Below are 21,138 nucleotides of genomic sequence, written 5' to 3'. Positions count from 1 at the left end.
TAAAAATGAGGTTGCGTAAATTACACAAGCACATAAGAATTCGTCCTAGGAGAAGAGTACTGACCGTACTGGAGGTTATATTGGTCAAAAGTAGGAAGAAATAAAAATAAATCGGAAAACCAGAAGACGAGTTAAAAATCGGAAAGTTTCCGGGTAAATCGGAAGGGTTGGCAGGTATGAAATAAGAATACGTCTAGGGGCAAGTTAGTGGGCCGAGGAGTAGCGCTGGCACAAGGAGGCTCGTAGTGATATTGCGCACGAATAACCTGTGCACAGCACGCCAGCCTACGAGATCCTTGCTCAAGGCTAGCAACTCTTAATCGCTCGTACATTCTCCCGTAAAAGGTTGCCGCTATTATATGCTAGAGTATTCAGCTGTCTCTTTAAATTCAATAAATTTCTGTATATATTTTTCTTACGTACGATCAATCCACGCGGGAAAATTTTGTCCGAGGACAATTTTTTTTTGCGATCGATGTGATAAAACGATAGTTCGAGGAACAATAGATGCGTGGGAATTTAAGATTCGTTTATATGGAACATTTTTGGGACTGAATAAATTAAACGATTGATACGGGAAAATAACAGTTCCAGGAACAATGCATTGAGGTTCTACTGTATAGAGTGCATGCAAGTCACCTGCTGTCGGCCAACTGTATTGTATTCAAAGCTGTCGGCATATTAGGTAGTGTTCAGTACAATTCACCTCTTCGATACGTACTACATGTACTGAAAACCCTTTCGTGCACGCATTTCCATCCTGAAGCAAAAAATAAATGTTTACTGTTTTAATCCAGAAAGTGATCTCTTCAAAGTGTTTGAAACAGACAATTAAGATTAACATATCACAGAGTGACCAGTGAACTAGTGTTTCCAAATTAAATTCTCCCCCTTGTTTTCCAGGTCATAAAAGATGAATTTTCCGTGTATTCTTTCTAGTTATATCTTGTGCATCTCCTTGCTAACTGCCAAATTATAATGTGGAAACTTATTCACCCCGGGTTAGATTCCCAGCCAGGTCAGGGATTTTTACCTGGACCTGAGGGCTGGTCCGAGGTCCACTCAGCCTACGTGATTAGAATTGAGGAGCTATCTGATGGTGAGATAGCGGCCCCGGTCTAGAAAGCCAAGAATAATGGCCGAGAGAATTTGTCGCGCTGACCACACAACACCTCGCAATCTGCAGGCCTTCGGGCTGAGCAGCGGTCGCTTGGTAGGCCAAGGCTCTTCAAGGCTGTAGTGCCATGGGGCAAATTATTTGTAAGGTGAATAACTACCACAAACATTTGTCACAAAGCTTCAGTAAAAAAGATCTCGATCATCAACAAAGCTGCATGGATGTTGGTCATTCTGTTCTATACCACACCATTAGTCGAAAAAAGATCCTGGCAGAGAATCCTGTTTGGTTTATTTCAATTCCACTTGTTGCATACAGTTGTCTCCTGTTTAAAAACATGGTAAAAACCACCAAGCTATAAGGCCTTCTTTCCAGCTCGGTAAAAACAAATTCGCTTTGATTCTATCCAGTCCACGTGCTGGGAGCGATCCTTTACTCATTTACTGAGAATATTAACTCGTCACGAAAGGAAAGATACTATCTGCATCCCATGAGAATTCTCGGTAGCTTGTAGGTACGGCGTAAGTAACAGATCCTTCACTAAGCTACAAACATTAGTTGTGATAAACAGTGCGAGCACGCTGAAAGAGATGAGTGTTCATTATTAAACTGTTCACTATGCAGCATTTACAGTAAATGTGTAACTAAAGCGCAACTGCATCACTAATTTGAAGCTTCACAGCAGCACCTTAGTTCACCGCAGACAGAACGACACTTATTGTCACGCATTGAGACTTGAGAATGTCGCATCCAGGCTTACCCTCGCACCCCTTGCCCCGCATTCATGAGACTTCTTGTCAGACGACCATAGTATATATACACTGTACTGCCCTAAGTTCTGTCAGTAAAATCTAAACACGCCATAATATGGTAATTGAGAATGAAGAAGCATGGCAATGCTGTATGTCGTCGTCCACAAGGTCACCTTCATGACTCCGCCAGTAACCGGCTTGCAGTGTGCCAACAGCAGGCAGCAATGAAAAATGGTGTGGAGAGTCTATAAGAATTGTATTGCTGTATCGGCATTATTTCATCGCGGAAAGCGAGCTAAGGAAACTTTTCCTGTGCTGAAACCCCTCGGTATCAATAAAGGATTTGCTTCGGACAATAACACTGAACCATACTGTTCATGGACTAATAGTATAGATTTTAGTATTGGATATTGGGATTACATAAGACCACCCACGAAGTCATTGTCTTATAGTATATTTCATAAAAGAGTCCAGAAGCGTTCTTGTGTGAAGTGAGCTAGAGCATCATTATGAGAAATCTCCAGAACCTCATTAAAGGGAGTTATGTCCCCAGCCAAGCCTCTTAATGAAGATTGGGGACGCTTCCCGGATCCCGGCAAAACTTACATTAGGAGGGAAGAAAGAATTAAATTAATATCTTTGGTTACGGAAGAGTTGCTTTGGATTTGATACAAAAATTGCAACCTGTATAATTTCTGCTTAATTTTGATATGCATTAGGGCTGCAACCATAAATGCATTCGTTAAATAAGGTACTTGACGTGCGTTGTGCGGGAAAACTTCGAGTCGCGGGCGCGCGTATCCTGCACGCGATCAAGCGGCGTGGTTACGCTAAACTGGATTATAAAAACAAGGCCGCCTGGCATATCAGTCTCATTCTTTGACCAGAAGGCTGCTTGAACGAGTCGTCATACTGCGTGTTGGTACTGAGAACAACGCTTTGTCTTTGAGCTGCACATACAACTAGTACTACTGTATCTGCGAGGAAGTAAGTAATCAACTTGAATATTCAGCTGAATTCTTGATTTGACCTGTGTTGATACGCTATGGTGAGATGAGGTACTGCTTGTAAGAGACTGATGAACTAGTAGCTTCATATTTCTGTGAGGTCAAGTTGTCACTGAAGTAATGCTAGAATAAATATAGGCTCAGGGTAGTTCTTCAAGCACTACATGTTGTCCGAGTGAAGGGATGAAATAACAGTGACTAAGAGTAGTGAAGAAACTATAGTGTACCAGGTTTAAAATTCTGAACAAGACTTGGTCAATGTAACGTGTGAGACACGATAGTAGGGGAAACAGGCATCGAATTTGGACAGTCTGTAATAAATGAATTTGTTTTCAGTTACCCCTGCATCAAGTCAGAACGAGCTTTCACATCATCATTTCGAGGAAGCCACAACCGGAGCTGAAGCCAACACGACAACGGGCATCGATCCAGGAACGTTGGGCGTACGTGATCAGCGTGACGTCGAAGGGGACATCTTCCAACCATCTAAGGAGCTGTACGAAGGAGTCACGCAAGAAATAATGTCTCCAAGTGGTCAACAGTATCTGATGCAAGCGTCGCAGTCTGTCATGATGTGGTAAATTCAGTGGTCCACAGGGAGGGCCGCTCCGTCATGTCATCAATCACATAAGGTCAGAGCTTTCCAATTCTGTTTCAAGCATGTCATTTAAATTTAGATAGGAATAGGGGGGCTGTCAGTCAACAGATTAGTTATGGTAGGAAAATTCTTGGTAATAAAGAGCTAGGCCTCAAGCTCGAACCCCGTACATTAGGGTAGATGATTTACTGTAGATTCCTTGTTGGTGTGTTTTTATTTCCTTTGATAGTATTATTTTAGCGTACGTGTTATTTTCATGGGCCAGGTCGAACTCCCTTGGTCATAGGAGGTTAGTCTAACAGGCAGGCATTTTTTTACTGTGTCGCGTCCAGGCATTTGTCTCTGCAGACGTAGACTGTATAGTTGTGACCAGGATATAACCCGTAATTCACCTAGCTTCACTGACAGGGCGAGCGAGTCCGAATATTTGAGAGATATGAGCATTATGCATGTAGCTGACTGTATGTATTGATATGAGAAAGCCCAGCACAGTTGAGAGTATATTGGATGTATTGGAGATGCCTTATTATGGCCATGTGACTATCGCTTAGTGATTTGTGTTTTTGTAGTACCAAGGTTGAGCCCATGGGAGGCGGAAGTAAGATTTGTGATATTGCTGGTGATATTGAGATGAGGGCGGATAGCCCAGGTGTATTTAAAAGAGGGCTTTTATCAGCAGATTACGTGAGGTGTTTTTGAAAGGCGAGATTTCTTAGCCTGCAGCCCAGCTGAGCTCGTAAATTATGTAGACTGTCGCTTGTGAAGTGGTCGGAGGGTGAGGGTTGTTGTGCCTGACGTCACAGTCTTGAAACTTGGTTATATTGCCGTCTGCAGCTTGTCGAGTGTGTTGAGGGGAGGAGACGACCTTGATGTTTTGAAAGCAGGGAGAGATTTTTTTTAATGCTCTATTTGTTCTACATTAATTTTAACACTGGCCCGTTTTATATTGACACCCTTGGATATGTTGGTTGTGTTCTTTTTATATTGTTTGTATATGATTATTATACGCCTTACTCTTCATGGGACTAGGGTTCGTGACCGAGTCAGGACACTGTACATTATGTGGTGATATTTGTTTGCACCGGGGTTCGATGGTACGAGGCATAGTCAATTTTGTGGGAATTACTGTTAGATGTGTATTTCAGCAGATATCCGTTTTTCTAGATTTCGTTACTTACACAATTGTAACATGCTTGTTACAGCCCTGCTGTTTCGTGAAGGCAGTGAACTGGTTGTCATCGGCTCAACATTATCTTGACCCAAGCATTTTGAAAGCTCTTATATTTGTAAATAGATTCTGTTTATGTAATAAATCCCTATTTGTTAAACTTTGAATGCAGCGATGTTTCTGTTAGATTTTTTAATTTTAATTTAGCTGATTCTTACCTGATTAGTCACATATCCTAGTGTTTTATCTTTATGTTGCCCATTGATCCCCATGTTATCCCTGAGAAGAGCGCTTTTATCCGGCTGAGTAAGGATGTGTGTTCAGGTAAGACTGTGCACCAGCTCACGTTTGTGAGAGTTCTTTCACTACTGTACCCTGGGTTCGAGACCGGCTTTCGCCTGGCCGGAACTCTAGGGTCCTGTAGGGCACAACACGGTTTAAACTGCACCTGCTGATCACATCAGATCAGGCCGTCCTAGGCATGTATGCACAAAAGTTGTGAATGCCATTCGTGCAAGGATTTGAAGCAATCCTTTGCGTAAACAAACAATTTTGTGTCGTGAAATGAATATATCTCCAGGAGCTATGTCACATATTTTGAAGGATGATATATGTCAGGGCCTCTCAGGGTGCACTGCGCGGTGCAAGGTGCAAAAGACGACTAGGCCAGATAGACCAGAGTGCAGACCCCCAGCAATAGCGTTTCTCTTTCCGTACGCCTGTCTCCCCCCCTTCTCACTTGCTCTGCAGCACTCCGCCACCCAAGCCGAGTTATGCCGAGCTTAGCCGAGTCGCCTCGAGACGAAACCTCGCGCCTCAGTTTGCACGTGAGATTTTGGGCATTATAGAGGTCCTGGTTTACGTGATGGTGCATATAAAACATACACACGGCATTTACTACCTGAAAATTTAAAGGAGATACGCTGGGTTCGATCACAGGCTTAGTTAACGACGTACGGGGAGAGCCAGTATCGTGACATCCTATTCACAGATGAAAAAATATTCACTTAGGAAGAGTCGTTTAACAAGCAAAACGATCGTGTGTACGTATGGTCCTCCAAAGAAGCATGAGAGATGTTTCATGTGTGCAGTACGGACATCACCCTGCACCTGTCATTGTATAGTGAGCAGTTTCCTGGCGGGAGCATCAGAGGTGCATTATATCGAAGGTCGAGTAAAGACTTCTACAGCTGTCTACCAGACACTGTTAGAAAACATGATACCACGTATCAATTCCAAGCTGTTTAAAGGGAAATGGTGGATTTTTTCAGCAGGATAGCGCTCCTGCACACAAAGCAAAAATGACGCAGCAGTGGTTGACAACCTATGCCCCAAGGTTCATCACAGCTGCTGACTGGCCTAGTAGAAGTCCACACCTTAATCCATTGGATTATTCTCAGTGGCAGAAGCTTGAGGTGATAGCATGTCAAAAACGGCACCACAATATTGAGATGTTCAAAAATCCATCATGTCAGCTGTCAAAAAAATTCCACTGGACATGATTTGTGCAGCTATTGATGAGTGGCGAAGGCGGCGTGTGCAGAAGTGACGCTGAGTGTTATGCACAGTATTATTATATTTTTGGTGGTAAAGAGTGCAGTGCAATACTCCAAAAGTGCTACAATCACTTCAGATAACCCTCCTGGATACCTGGAAAACATAATTCTATTGGAAAAACTATTGGTGAGTGAAAAATGTAGTCTTAACGGTTTGACGTGGTGCAGTACTGAAAGTCTGGGGATGGCAGCCATAGGTCGGCCTCAACGAAGGGACGGGAGCGGTGTTGTCAGACTGCCTGTAGATAATCAGCCACTGCTGTGCTTGGCACTTGCCCTAAGTGGCGACATCGAACTAAACCCGGGTCCACAACAGTGCACAATTTGCGGAAATAGTGGTAGGAGGAATCAATTATTTGTCCACTGTAATAATTGCTCGCTAAAAGGCCACAGAACCTGCGCATAAGTCTCAGTGTCTGAATTCAGAAAAATAAAGAACGGTTCCCGTACATGGTTATGCTGGAAGTGTGAAATGCCGCTGTTATCAGACTCGTTCTTTACAGTTACCAGTGATACGCCCAGTGACTTAGTGAATAATTCTAAATGTACATATGTAAATAAAAATATATAACTTTTTGCCTTCAATGCGAGCAGTATTATGCGACCTGGACGGTTACAAAATATCCACGCATCGCTTGAAAGCCTTGACCGGACCATCGTATGTGTCAATGAGACGTGGTTGTCCAGCAAAATTAATGACTCAGAAGTGTTCCCTGACTCGCTGATATTGTTCCGTAAGGACCGAACCCACCGCTCTGCAGGGGGAGTTCTAATTGCAGCCAAGCCAGAATGTAATCCAACTCGAGTTCATCACCTGGAGACAGCAGCCGAAGCACTGTGGGTGGAAGTGACGTGCAACAAATGCAAATTCCTTATTGGATCAATTTATCGCGCCCCTAAGTCGTCGCCGGAAATGAACGATGAACTAATCCTCTCTCTCGAGCGTGTGCAACATGTACAACAAAATTACGATGCCATTTATATTGTCGGTGATTTCAACTTAGACATTACGTGGTCCAGAAATGCTGCACCTGTTCCAAATAACTCCCTCGCCAATAAATTCCTTTCCGCTTTCTATGATTTATTCCTTCATCAATTAATGTTCGAAGCCACGCGTATTATGCAAACAACACGTTCAACCCTTGATCCTTTCCTAAGTAATATACCACAGTCCGTCCAATCTCTTAATACTATTCCTGGATTCTGTGACCATCAGGCAATCCTCGCAACACTGACCCATATAAAACCATCCCCCAAACTCCATACCAGAACAGTTTATAATTTTTCCCGAACAAACTGGAACGATCTATCCACTTTACTATCCAACCGCCTCCCCGTTCTCACCTCAGATTTCACCGGCAGTACTGCCATAAACAAGATATGGAACGACTGGAAGAAAATTTTCTTTCAATGCGTAGAAGAAACCACACGAACAGTAAATATAACCAGCAGACGGAAATCTCCATGGATTACCAAGGAGATAGTGCGAGAAATTCGAAGAAGAGACCGCCTGTACCAGAAATGGAAAAGAAATCCAACCAATTATGAGTGGGAGAAATACAGGCTGGCTAGGAACAAGGCTAAACAATCTATCAGAGATTCCTACGATTCTTACATCCACAGTCTCAACACCAACTCCAAGGAACTCTGGGCTCTTCTCAGAAGTAAAGGTTGCAACAGAGCTCCATCTGTATTTAAACATAACGGTACGGCAGTCTCCACACCACAAGAAATTGCAGACACCTTCAACAGGAAATTTAAAAGTAACTTCTCCGTCCCTACTGAGGAAGAGAACATGCTATATTCAAGGTCAACATCTACCCCTCTCTTCCCTCTAACCAACCTGTATTTCTCAACGAATGAAGTAAAGGAGAGCCTTCTGAAAACAAGACCTCATACCGCGACCGGGCCGGACCGAGTGCCAGCAAGAATTCTCAAGAAATGTGCAGTCGCCTTGGCGCCCTCGCTTTGCGCTCTCTTCAACTATTCCATTAATATCGGGTCTGTACCTTTGGAGTGGAAAGAAGCCAATGTAGTGCCAGTTTTCAAAGATGGAGATAAGGAAAACGTAGATGATTACCGCCCAGTTTCTATAACATCAGGGGTCTGTAAATGTATGGAACGTCTAGTTGCTAAATGTATGTTGGATTTTCTCAAGGAGAGAAACATGCTGAACTCAAACCAGCACGGCTTCATTCCGGGAAAATCCTGCACAACTCTTCTAACAAAAGTCATTGATGACTGGCAGTTCTCTTTGGAGCAGACTGATGTCTCACAAATAGACTGTGTCTCAAATGTCGCGTCTGATTAACAATATGCTCTCAAACAGAATTATCCAGGTAGTCATGCATACAAATCAGAGCAAAATAAAGGTACTTAACAATGGTTTACCTCAAGGATCTGTTCTCTCTCCATTACTGTTTAACATGTATATTGCAGACATACCTGTCACGAGCTCTCGTCAGTTTGCTTATGCCGACGATCTGGCAATAATTAGTCAGCATGTGGATGCTAATGTGATAGAGAGAACTTTAAATGCAGATCTGGATGTTTTGTGCAGATACTTCAAAACGTGGTGCTTGAAACCAAGCCCTAGTAAAACGGAAACCTGCTTCTTCCATTTAAATAACCGGCAAGCGAATATCACCTTGAAAGTGTCACTTAATGGAAGTCTTCTCCCTCACAATGCCAACCCCAAATATCTTGGAGTTACTCTCGACCGAACGCTATCATACAGGAAACATCTAACCAACCTAGCATCCAAATTAAGGTCACGCAACAACATCATTCACAAACTTGCTGGCTCCACATAGGGAGCCTCTGCATCTACTTTGCGTACTTCAGCTATGGCGCTGGTGCTTCCCACAGCTGAGTACTGTTCTTCCGTATGGATCAACAGCTCTCATGCTAAAAAGGTGGACACGGTCCTGAATGAAACAATGCATGTCATAAGTGGCACAGTAAAATCTACTCCTCTTTTCTGGTTGCCAGTGCTCAGCCACATAGAACCTCCTAGAATTAGAAGATTGAACAACTTGTTTAGAGAATACAGCAAGATATTAACCAATCCTGATCTCCCCATCCATGAAGATGCTAACGTCAGATTCAGCCGCCTCAAATCAAGATCTCCTCCTATTCAAACAGCACAGGAACTTGTTAGGAGGGATTTCAATCCAAAAGCAGATTGGCAACAAGAGTGGAACAGCGTAGCTCCGACTCAATGGCGGGCATTGTTCAATTATAAGAATCTTCCAGCTGGCTTTGATTTGCCCCGCAAGACATGGGTAGCCCTCAACAGAGTCCGTACTAACCACGGGAGATGTGGTTCAATGATGTTTAAATGGGGTATGAGATCTTCCCCAGCCTGTGACTGTGGTGCAGTTAAACAGACTATCGACCATATCGTCACCGAATGCATTGGAAGGGCATTCGCTGGATCTAGCCAGGACTTTGTGGTGGCTTCTGCTGAGGCCATACAATGGCTAGAGAATTTAGATCTAAATCTTTGAACCCTTTTGCTTGCATGATTGTTTTCAATGTTATGTGTATATCTTATAATTATGTATATAATGGTTTGTGCTTACTGTTAATTTATATTTAATCTTTGTATTGTTTTGTGTACGTTACCATACGCTAATAATAATAATAATAATAATAATAATAATAATAATAATAATAATAATAATAATAATAGACTGTGTGACTCTGGACTGGAGCAAAGCTTTTGACCAGGTGTCACACCAAAGACTTCTGTTAAAACTTAGCAACTACGGCATTCAGGGTAAACTGCTGTCATGGTTGAGGTCATTTTTGGTGGGTCGAACGCAATGTGTTGTGTACGGAGAAGCCAAATCAGACCAAACCACAATTACTTCTGGAGTAATTCAGGGCAGTGTGATAGGGCCCCTCCTGTACACGATTTATGCTCTCGACTTACCGGATTGTGTAAATTCGACCATGGCGCAGTATGCCGATGACACAGTCATTTACAGAGCCAATACATAAGTAATAATAATAATAACGTAAACGTTTCCACCTTTTCAATACTACAATATATTCACAAAATTACAAATTATACGGTACTAGTTTCGACCCATCTAGGGGTCATCATCAGCCGTATTGGAGCAAAGATCATTTGTGGCGAAATCCTAAGACAATGTTATTTTAAAGAATAACAAGTGAAATGAGATGTTATGGTAATAGTTAATAATACAAGGAATATACATACTAAGAGGTTTTTAACAAAGAATAAAGTATAAATGGGGTGTTGTAAAAATTATAATCATGGAAATCAGTAAGTTCTTGTATTGAAATGAAATATGGCTTAGGAAGAGGGCTTAAGGTGGGGCTGAAGGGCGCGGGAGAAAGTGTAATTGTCTTGGAAAAGTACCTTTGATTAAATTTAGGATTGAGTTTAGGTTGGCTGCATTATTGTTTCTGAGGAAAGTGATAAATAGATTGAAGAGTATGTTGGGTTTCTCTGAGATTTCATTGAGATTGTGACTGGCATTAAAGTATTGGTCTAGGTGTATGTAGTAATTTTCCATTATGTTCAGTAAAGGGCCCTTGTTTGCTAATACGAGGATGTCCATGTCTTGTTTAATATTGGTGAAATTATGGTTATAATCTTGCATGTGTTGGCCGATGGCTGAAAACTTGTTGTATTTTATTGCGTTAGTGTGCTCGTGGTATCTGATAATGAAGTTTCTCCCGGTTTGCCCGATGTAGGTTTTTTTTACAGGTGGTACATTTGATCCTATAAACTCCTGATTTTAAAAAACTGCTGGTCTTGTTGATGTGTGAAGTATTGTATAAAACATTCATGTTCTTATTGTTGGTTTTGAAGGCTATTTTAATGCCTTGTTTCGTGAAGATGTTGGTTAACTTGTAGATATCATTGTTGAACGTGAAGGTGGAAAATGTTAGAGGTTTGGTTATTTCTTTTTTGAGGGTAGTTTTTGGGCGATGTTTGTGTTTATTGATTATCCTTTCTATAAAATGATTGCTGAAGCCGTTGAATTTTGCGATTCCGCGGATTGTGTTGAGTTCGTTTTTTAAATCTTTATTGGACATAGGTATGCTGAAGGCTCGGTGAACTAGGCTGTTGTATGTGGCTCGTTTGTGGGACTGGGGGTGCACTGAATCTTGGCGAATGGTGGAAGCTGTTTGAGTGGGTTTTCTGAAAATTTTATAACTGAAAGAATCTGAGTTTCTAGTGATGGTTAAATCTAGAAAGTTGATTTTTTGATTTGATTCGGATTCTAGTGTGAATTTGATATGAGGATCAATATTGTTGAGTCTTAAGAGGGTGGTGGGTGCGTTAATTGATTTCTCATTCATGATTACAAAGACATCGTCGACATATCTGGCCCAAAAGAGAATGTTTTCGAATTCGTTGTCAATTTTGGTGTATTCGAGGAAGTCCAGGTATATTTCTGCTAAGATACCTGAGGCCGGTGACCCCATTGCCAAACCATTTTGTTGATATATGACATTGTCAAAAGTGAAGAAGTTATTGTCGATGATAAGTTTTAATATTGTGATAAAGTCTTGTATCTCTAGTTTGCTTAAGTGGCTGTTTTTGTTTAAATTGTTTATAATTATCGGAATTAATTTTGATACTTGTATGCTTGGGTACATGTTTACAATATCGAAAGAGTGGATGGAGTGATCCGGTTGCAAATTGAACTTGTTTAGTTTTTCTACTAGCTCAGATGTGTTTTTAATAGACTTTTTGGATAAGAATTGATAATTTTTTCTTAAGAAACATTGGATGAATTGTGATATTCTGTATAAGGGGCTCGGTCTATAGTTGATAATTGGCCGGATGGGAATTCCGGTTTTGTGAATTTTGGGAAGAGCTTTAGCAGTGGGGAGTCCTGGGTTCATATGTATGAGTTTGGATTTTTCCTGTTCGGTAAATAAAAATGAAGTGTTTTTAAGAGTTTGTTTAAGTAGTTTTAGAATTTTTTTGGGTGGGGTCTTTTTTGATTATGGAAAATGAGCTGTCTGTGAAAAAGTTTTTTGTTTTTTCAATATATACTTTTTTATCCATGATAACTGTTGCATTGCCTTTGTCAGCTTTGGTTACGATGAGTTCGTTGTCTTTAATTTTCTTCTTGAGGGCGTATATGCGCTTTTGTTCAGCAATTTTTTCTTTATTATTGAGGTTATTTGCGGGGTTGGTTAAATTGTGGAGGATATCAGTCAGTTTCCTTTTAACATCGGTTCTAACCTCATTTTGCGTGTCTTCCGGCATTTTGCTGATGGCTAGCTCTGATTCTGTGATCATAGTAGCGGCTATGTTGAGGCTGTTCAAGTTAGGCCAGTTGTGTTTCGGTCCTTTGGATAAAGTTAAGTGTTCACTTTCACTTAAGGGCGTGTTAGATAGATTTACAACAGCTGGATGAAACTGCGTACGATCGAACGTGTTACTATTGGAGTTTCTAGTTTGTTGGTTATGTAGTTGGCAGTTTTTTAGCATGTTGAGTTTATTCTCCAAATTTGACTGTTTTTTGGCTAGTTCGTAGAATAATTTGTTCTCTACTTCTTGATAGAATAGTGTCCATTGTGCGTTTGAAAGTAGTTTAGTCGCTGCGAGGTGAGTGTCGTATAATTTCTGATTCAAAAAAATATTTCTTCCTGTACAAGAATTTAATTTCGTCTCTTAACCAAACAAACAAACTCTTAAAAACACTTCATTTTTATTTACCGAACAGGAAAAATCCAAACTCATACATATGAACCCAGGACTCCCCACTGCTAAAGCTCTTCCCAAAATTCACAAAACCGGAATTCCCATCCGGCCAATTATCAACTATAGACCGAACCCCTTATACAGAATATCACAATTCATCCAATGTTTCTTAAGAAAAAATTATCAATTCTTATCCAAAAAGTCTATTAAAAACACATCTGAGCTAGTAGAAAAACTAAACAAGTTCAATTTGCAACCGGATCACTCCATCCACTCTTTCGATATTGTAAACATGTACCCAAGCATACAAGTATCAAAATTAATTCCGATAATTATAAACAATTTAAACAAAAACAGCCACTTAAGCAAACTAGAGATACAAGACTTTATCACAATATTAAAACTTATCATCGACAATAACTTCTTCACTTTTGACAATGTCATATATCAACAAAATGGTTTGGCAATAGGGTCACCGGCCTCAGGTATCTTAGCAGAAATATACCTGGACTTCCTCGAATACACCAAAATTGACAACGAATTCGAAAACATTCTCTTTTGGGCCAGATATGTCGACGATGTCTTTGTAATCATGAATGAGAAATCAATTAACGCACCCACCACCCTCTTAAGACTCAACAATATTGATCCTCATATCAAATTCACACTAGAATCCGAATCAAATCAAAAAATCAACTTTCTAGATTTAACCATCACTAGAAACTCAGATTCTTTCAGTTATAAAATTTTCAGAAAACCCACTCAAACAGCTTCCACCATTCGCCAAGATTCAGTGCACCCCCAGTCCCACAAACGAGCCACATACAACAGCCTAGTTCACCGAGCCTTCAGCATACCTATGTCCAATAAAGATTTAAAAAACGAACTCAACACAATCCGCGGAATCGCAAAATTCAACGGCTTCAGCAATCATTTTATAGAAAGGATAATCAATAAACACAAACATTGCCCAAAAACTACCCTCAAAAAAGAAATAACCAAACCTCTAACATTTTCCACCTTCACGTTCAACAATGATATCTACAAGTTAACCAACATCTTTAAGAAACAAGGCATTAAAATAGCCTTCAAAACCAACAGTAAGAACATGAATGTTTTATACAATACTTCACACATCAACAAGACCAGCAGTTTTTTAAAATCAGGAGTTTATAGGATCAAATGTACCACCTGTAAAAAAACCTACATCGGGCAAACCGGGAGAAACTTCATTATCAGATACCACGAGCACACTAACGCAATAAAATACAACAAGTTTTCAGCCATCGGCCAACACATGCAAGATTATAACCATAATTTCACCAATATTAAACAAGACATGGACATCCTCGTATTAGCAAACAAGGGCCCTTTACTGAACATAATGGAAAATTACTACATACACCTAGACCAATACTTTAATGCCAGTCACAATCTCAATGAAATCTCAGAGAAACCCAACATACTCTTCAATCTATTTATCACTTTCCTCAGAAACAATAATGCAGCCAACCTAAACTCAATCCTAAATTTAATCAAAGGTACTTTTCCAAGACAATTACACTTTCTCCCGCACCCTTCAGCCCCACCTTAAGCCCTCTTCCTAAGCCATATTTCATTTCAATACAAGAACTTACTGATTTCCATGATTATAATTTTTACAACACCCCATTTATACTTTATTCTTTGTTAAAAACCTCTTAGTATGTATATTCCTTGTATTATTAACTATTACCATAACATCTCATTTCACTTGTTATTCTTTAAAATAACATTGTCTTAGGATTTCGCCACAAATGATCTTTGCTCCAATACGGCTGATGATAACCCCTAGATGGGTCGAAACTAGTACCGTATAATTTGTAATTTTGTGAATATATTGTAGTATTGAAAAGGTGGAAACGTTTACGTTATTATTATTATTACTTATATATTATTCTCAGTTCAATACGGACCAAAAACATGAAATTCATAACCATCAATTTACAGAGCCATGAAAAACAGTGATGATATTGTACAATTCCAATCGAATCTGGATAGTATAGCTCTGTGGTGTGAGGTAAATAGATAGTATATAAATATTAAGAAGTGTAAATATATAAGACTAAGCAGAGCTAAACAACCACTCCAGAACCAACCTACTCTATGTGGAATCCAACTGCCAACTTCTAACTCCATCAGACTGCTCGGTATTCACATTACGGACAATCTGAAATGGAATAAACACGTGGAGGAAGTGAGGTGTAAGGCATACCGGGCGCTAGGTTTCGTCCGTAGATGTCTCTCGGGAGGAAGAAGTAAAGCCCTACGAACGGCTTATATTTCCCTTGTGTGGCCCATACTATTATATGGCCTTCCTTCCTGGCATCCAACTACAATGGAAAATATGAGGAAACTAGAAGGTATCCAGCGACGAGCAGAACGTTTAATTAACAAACACATCCCCTTAAACACAGCCAGGTCATTGCCACCAGTGAACTCGTTATGTACACAAATAGATGTAGCCTTCCTTAGGAAATCCCTGACAGACAACACACACCTCTCCCCTTTCCACCGCCTGCAGCTCAATTATCGCTCTGTTAAAAGAGGCCAAGGAGTTACTCTTGTCCCTCCCTTCACTAGAACAACCTCATATTTAAATGGGTTTTACTCAAGGGCTGCTCGTACGTGGAACCTTATACCATCTGAGGTAAAGCTACTTCCTCTTCCTCACTTCCTCCGCGAAGTAAAGAAAATGTATATGTAAATATAAACCTATATGTGATGTATATAACTTGTATAAATTAGAATTGCAAGAAGGATGGGTGCAAGTACAGGTGTATGTGGGCGAATGTGTATGCGTGCGCGTGTGTGAGTGGTTGTGAATGAGTGTGTATACAGGGGTCTGAGTGAGAGTATAAATGGCTGGGTGTTCTTACTCTAATATTTTCAGGATAAATCAAGATAATTATTATTCTAAAGATACAGTGTTTGTAGTGTAAATATGTAAATTTAAAATTGTCTACATAAGTTTGTATGTAAATATTCAGTAGAGTTTATGTACACATGTGGAGATGGAGGCACTTCCGTGTATGTGGGGCTTGCCCTTTCTTCATCTACCACCCCTAAATTGTACATGTACAATTTAAGGAAAATAAATAATAATAATAATAATAATAATAATAATAATAATAATAATAATAATAATAATAATAATAATAATAATAATAATAATAATAATAATAATCTCTTCGCCGATGTGTTGCCACACATGGTGACCACTTCTGTAGCATTTTGTGTTTTTTCAGAATATATGTATAGTAATGGGTTTGTGTAGTTTTATTTAGAAGTTATATGCACTGAAAGTACTACCATACACTGTGTATGCTCTAACTTTCTTTCAAGGAGGAAACTTCCGTTCAAATTTTGAGAATTACCGCTGACCACCTCAACCAGGGAAGGCCCTAAAAAATGTGGGATAAACATCAGAAGTTACACTTTTGTCCGACTGCACCAAGTGGGTCACCCCATATGCGGTCGAAATAATCAAGAATAATTGTAACAGGAATGTTCAAAGAATGCTTGATATGAAGGAGAATGGCAGACCTAAAAGAACACCAGCCTTATCACCAGGACAGCTAGAAATGCCGATGATTACTGAATGGATCACAAGCTATTATTCTGTCGACTTAGGATCAGTCGATACAGATGCTGATTCCCATAGGGAACATGAAATATTTGTCCTGAATGAGTATGAGTAAATTTATAATACCAATATAATGGTCCGTTATTGGACATTATAAATTTTCCAGCTAAGTCATTCTTGGTTGCCTGCGTTTTGCCCTCGTGTGCAAGGTTGGGACAACATTCCATAAAGTAATCAGCTTGGGAAACCACTGGTTTTGAGAAAAAGGTAATACATGACTGGTTTGATGACGACAAAAAAATTTTGTGTTTCATCAACACTAAACGACAAGCCAACTTCAGACACAAAGACAGCACATTTTCTGAGAGATAAAGAACAGCTGGTACCAGCAGAAAGCTCAGGAACTGCGAAGTATGTCTGATACTCAAGACCTGTGAAACTTCTATGCAGGAATAAAAGTTATATGGCCCAACTTGCTCCTCTTACAGGACACTGAAAGTTGCTGATAATGCTACCACTATTACTGATAGTCAAGAAATCCTAGAGCGCTGGAAAAAACATTTTTCCTATGTTCTCAATGGGAGTTCAAATGCTGCTGAAGATTTTCTCAATGATGTGCCTCTACATCTCCAACAACCATTGGATGGCTCTCTCGGCAAAATGCAAGGAATTCAATGTTGGTCTCAGTAAAATGAAACCTGGCAAGACTCCTGGCACAGACAACATTCCTCTGAAAGAGATTCAAAGTGGAGGCCTACCACTAAAGACCAGACTTCTTACTCTTATCCTCTTAATATGGGAAACCTGCCAACTACCTAGTGACCTTAAAAATGCAACTATCGTCACTACATAAAAAAAGGTGTTCGCTGTGGCAACTATCATAGTATATCACTGTCGTCTATAGCATTTTTGCTAGAATTTTGCTCAACTGTCTGCAGATAATTTCTGAGACGATCTTACTAGAATCGCAGTGCGGTTTATGAACTGTATGTATCTCCAAATCTGAAAACAGCTAATGATCACAAGTAAAAATCCTCTGTTGAGCTGTAACTTTTGTCGGCGCATAATGAGTCTATCTAGATTTTGATTCTCATAGGAAATTTTAAATATTTGTCCTGAATGAATAAATTTAATTTTGTGTGGCTATTTCTAACCGAGTGCAGCCCTTGCAAGGTAGACCCTCTGGTGAGGGTGAGTGGTATCTGCCACATGTATGTGACTGCGTGTTATTGTGGTGGAGAATAGTGTTGTGTGTGGTGTGTGAGTTGCAGGGATGTTGGGGACAGCACGAACACCCAGCCCCCGGGCCACTGGAATTAACCAATGAAGGTTAAAATCCCTGACCCGGCCAGGAATCGAAGCTGGGACCCTCTGAACCGAAGGCCATTCAGCCAACGAGCCGGACCCTGAATGAATGAATAAATTCACAATTCCAGCATAATTGGTTCATTATTAGAAATAATAAATTTTCCATGTAACCCATTCTTGCTTCGCAGCATTTTGCTCCAGTGTGCTAATTTGGACTCATCGGTTGGTAACTGGTAAAAGAGACAAAGTCTCTCAGTTCACACAGATTCTGCAGCAAGTCAAGTTCTACGTACAATTTTTGTTGCAGAATACCCTCAAAGCCTTTCTTCACAGATGTTTATATTAATTTAATAATAAGGCTTACAATTTTTTTTCATCTCGGGTAAACGTTTCAAATTAACTTTCCGTCAATTATCTTGTTATCCCTATCATTAAAAAAAAAAAAAAAAAAAAAAAAAAAAAGCGACAGTTTTCAAGGAATAAAATCACAACATAGAATACCTGCTGGAACTCCAGTAGCACCAGCTGGAACACCTCGCCCAGCTGCCCTGCCCATGCCAGGACCAGGTGCTGCTCCAGGAATAGGTACGCGAGGCAGACCTTCTTCGGGAGGTGGGGGACCTTCCACTGTCAGTGAAACTATGTTCTCACCTCGAAGCAAAACGAAGCCAAGCACACGCTTTTCTTCTCTTTCTGGTTGTTTGGTGTTTTTAGGTTTAATTTTACGAAACTCTTCACAGTCCCCAAGAATTAAATTCATGTGCTTATCGAAAGCTGAAAATAAATCACATTCATTATTAATACATAAGGTACAACAGATACGTTAAAATTGAATAATTGAAAAAGAGGTTCAACTTATTCAATACATAAGAGAAAGAAATGTAGTGATTACATTCTTATTTAATAGTAATTAGAAATGGGACCGGTTTCGACCCTAGTCCAGGTCATCGTCAGCCGTTCGAAACATAAAAAACATGAAAAACAATGCATATGAAAAAGAAAAAGATTAAGTAAACTCTGGATCGGTATAAGATGAAATATAAAATGATGATGGGGGTAGAAACTGTGAGTCACTTAAAAGAAAACAGTACGTAATATTATAAATGGTAGTATGGCACACACAATGATAGGTAAAGTCTCACAATGTTTATGAACAGTGGAGAACGGTCAAATGGGTCAGTTTTTACACACCGTCAGGTACAAAGTCACAACACTATCGAACAACATATGAAGATCTATAAATATGTTGAAATCGAAGACGAATAGATTTATAGAAGCAAATTGCCAGCTCCCGGTGATCAGCACAGCACGCTCAAGGTCATGCGCTGTGGTCTCGAACGCCAAAGTAGAATGGAGAATATCCTGAAGATCCAGTATTTGTCTCGGTTGCGGGAAGTTAAGTACATATATATAGATATATACAACGCAATTCAGTATAATTGAACGAGTAATTGTGCTTCTGCTGAGTTCTTGGAAAACAGTTGACTTGAAAAAACAATTGTAAAGAGAAAAAAAAATATAGTAAAAAGCGCAATATCGGAAAACAAATGAAAACATATATGCGCTGTGTGCTATTTTTTAAAATGAAAAAATTTAGGTCATGATTGAAGTAGTCGAAGTTGGCGCAAGACAAGAGTTAAAATTTGAATGAGGAGAACCGAAATGAAGGTAGGGATTTTTTTAATTTTAGTTTTTTAATAGAAAAGGTAGAATAAATTAATAGAGGAAGAGTGATAGTGAAATAAGAGAAGAATAAAAGAAATTGAAGTTAAATGGTGTTGAGGAAGGATTAGATAGGGAAATGAAGGAGGGGAAGTTTTGGGTGGGTTAGGAGGGTGGGTTATTGGAGGTAGAAAATGTGGGTAGGAACTTTGTAAGGCATGGAAAATAGAATAGGGGTTTTAGAATTTGGAATTTTTGAGAAGAAGAATTAGGAAGTCGAAAAGGATGTTGGGTTTTTCAGAAATGTCATTTAAATTGAAATTAGGGTTGAAGTACTGGTCAAGGTGGATAAAGCAATTTTCAGTAATGTTTAAGAGGGGGCCTTTGTTAATGATTTTAAGTATTTTCGTGTCATTGTCAATATTGGTGAAACTATGCTTGGAGTCTTGTATGTGTTGTCCTATGGAGGAGAATCTGTTGTATTTAATGGCGTTGATATGTTCAGAGTATCTGATATTGAAGTTGCGGCCAGTCTGTCCGATGTAGGAGGAATTGCAGTTGTTGCATTTGAATCTGTATACACCAGATTTAGAAAAAGCATTAGACTTATTTAGAGATTTAGAGTTGTGTAAGATATCAAGATATCTATTGAAACAGCCATTAACAAAATGCCAATAGATGAACAAGATGAAATCAGATATGAAGTAAAAAGAAAACTCAAAAAAATCTTCATTAACAATAACAAAAACATTTCTCTTATTAATTATAATAATATTAATAATTTAATTAATGATAGTAAAATCCTTTCAGATCTTAAAAAGAAAATTAATGACAATAATCTCATTATCACCAAATCTGATAAAGGCAACACTACTGTCATAATGGAAAAAACTGACTACTTAGATAAAACCAAAAAATGTTTCAGTGACCCTTCTTTTTCTACAGTAAAAAAAGACCCAACCACAAAAATCCAAGGCCTACTCAAACATACTTTAAAAAATGCTTCCTTTCTCCTCACAGATCAAGAAAAAACTAAATTAATAAACATGAACCCAGGACTACCCACTGCCAAAGCCCTCCCTAAAATTCACAAAACTAACATTCCCATCCATCCAATAATCAATTACAGACCCAGTCCCCTATACAACACTTCTAAATTCATCCAAACATTTTTACTAAAAAACTATCGACTTTTATCCAACAAATCTATCAAAAACACTTCTGATCTAATCAACAAATTAAAGAATTTTGAAATCCAACCAAATTTTTCTCTCCATTCTTTTGACATTGTAAACATGTACCCTAGTATTCCAATTTCCAAATTATTCCCGATAATAAACAACAACCTAAACAAATTCAGCAACCTAATTAAACTTGAAATTCAAGACTTCATGTCTATTTTAAAATTAGTTCTCAACAATAATTATTTTACCTTTGACAACACCATTTATCAACAAGATGGCTTGGCTATGGGCTCACCAGCTTCTGGCATTCTTGCTGAAATTTACCTCAACTTCTTAGAAAACACAAAAATTAATAATAATAATAATAATAATAATAATAATAATAATAATAATAATAATAATAATAATAATAATAATAATAATAATAATAATAATAATAATAATAATAATAATAATTTCTCCAA

The 21,138-nt window shown here is 39.2% G+C and overlaps 1 protein-coding gene across 1 annotated transcript in view; it reads right to left on the bottom strand.

The window, feature by feature from the left end:
* Positions 1–21,138, bottom strand: part of SmB (small ribonucleoprotein particle protein SmB) — a 172,337-nt gene that overhangs the window by 93,647 nt on the left and 57,552 nt on the right. Inside the window, exon 3 of the mRNA XM_067150614.2 lies at positions 18,330–18,602. Coding sequence (XP_067006715.1) covers positions 18,330–18,602 — 273 coding nt within the window. The remainder of the gene's footprint in view (positions 1–18,329; positions 18,603–21,138) is intronic.

This window comes from Anabrus simplex, chromosome 7 (assembly GCF_040414725.1).
Source record: "Anabrus simplex isolate iqAnaSimp1 chromosome 7, ASM4041472v1, whole genome shotgun sequence".
Lineage (NCBI taxonomy): Eukaryota > Metazoa > Arthropoda > Insecta > Orthoptera > Tettigoniidae > Anabrus > Anabrus simplex.
This window is presented reverse-complemented; position numbering and strand designations above follow the sequence as displayed.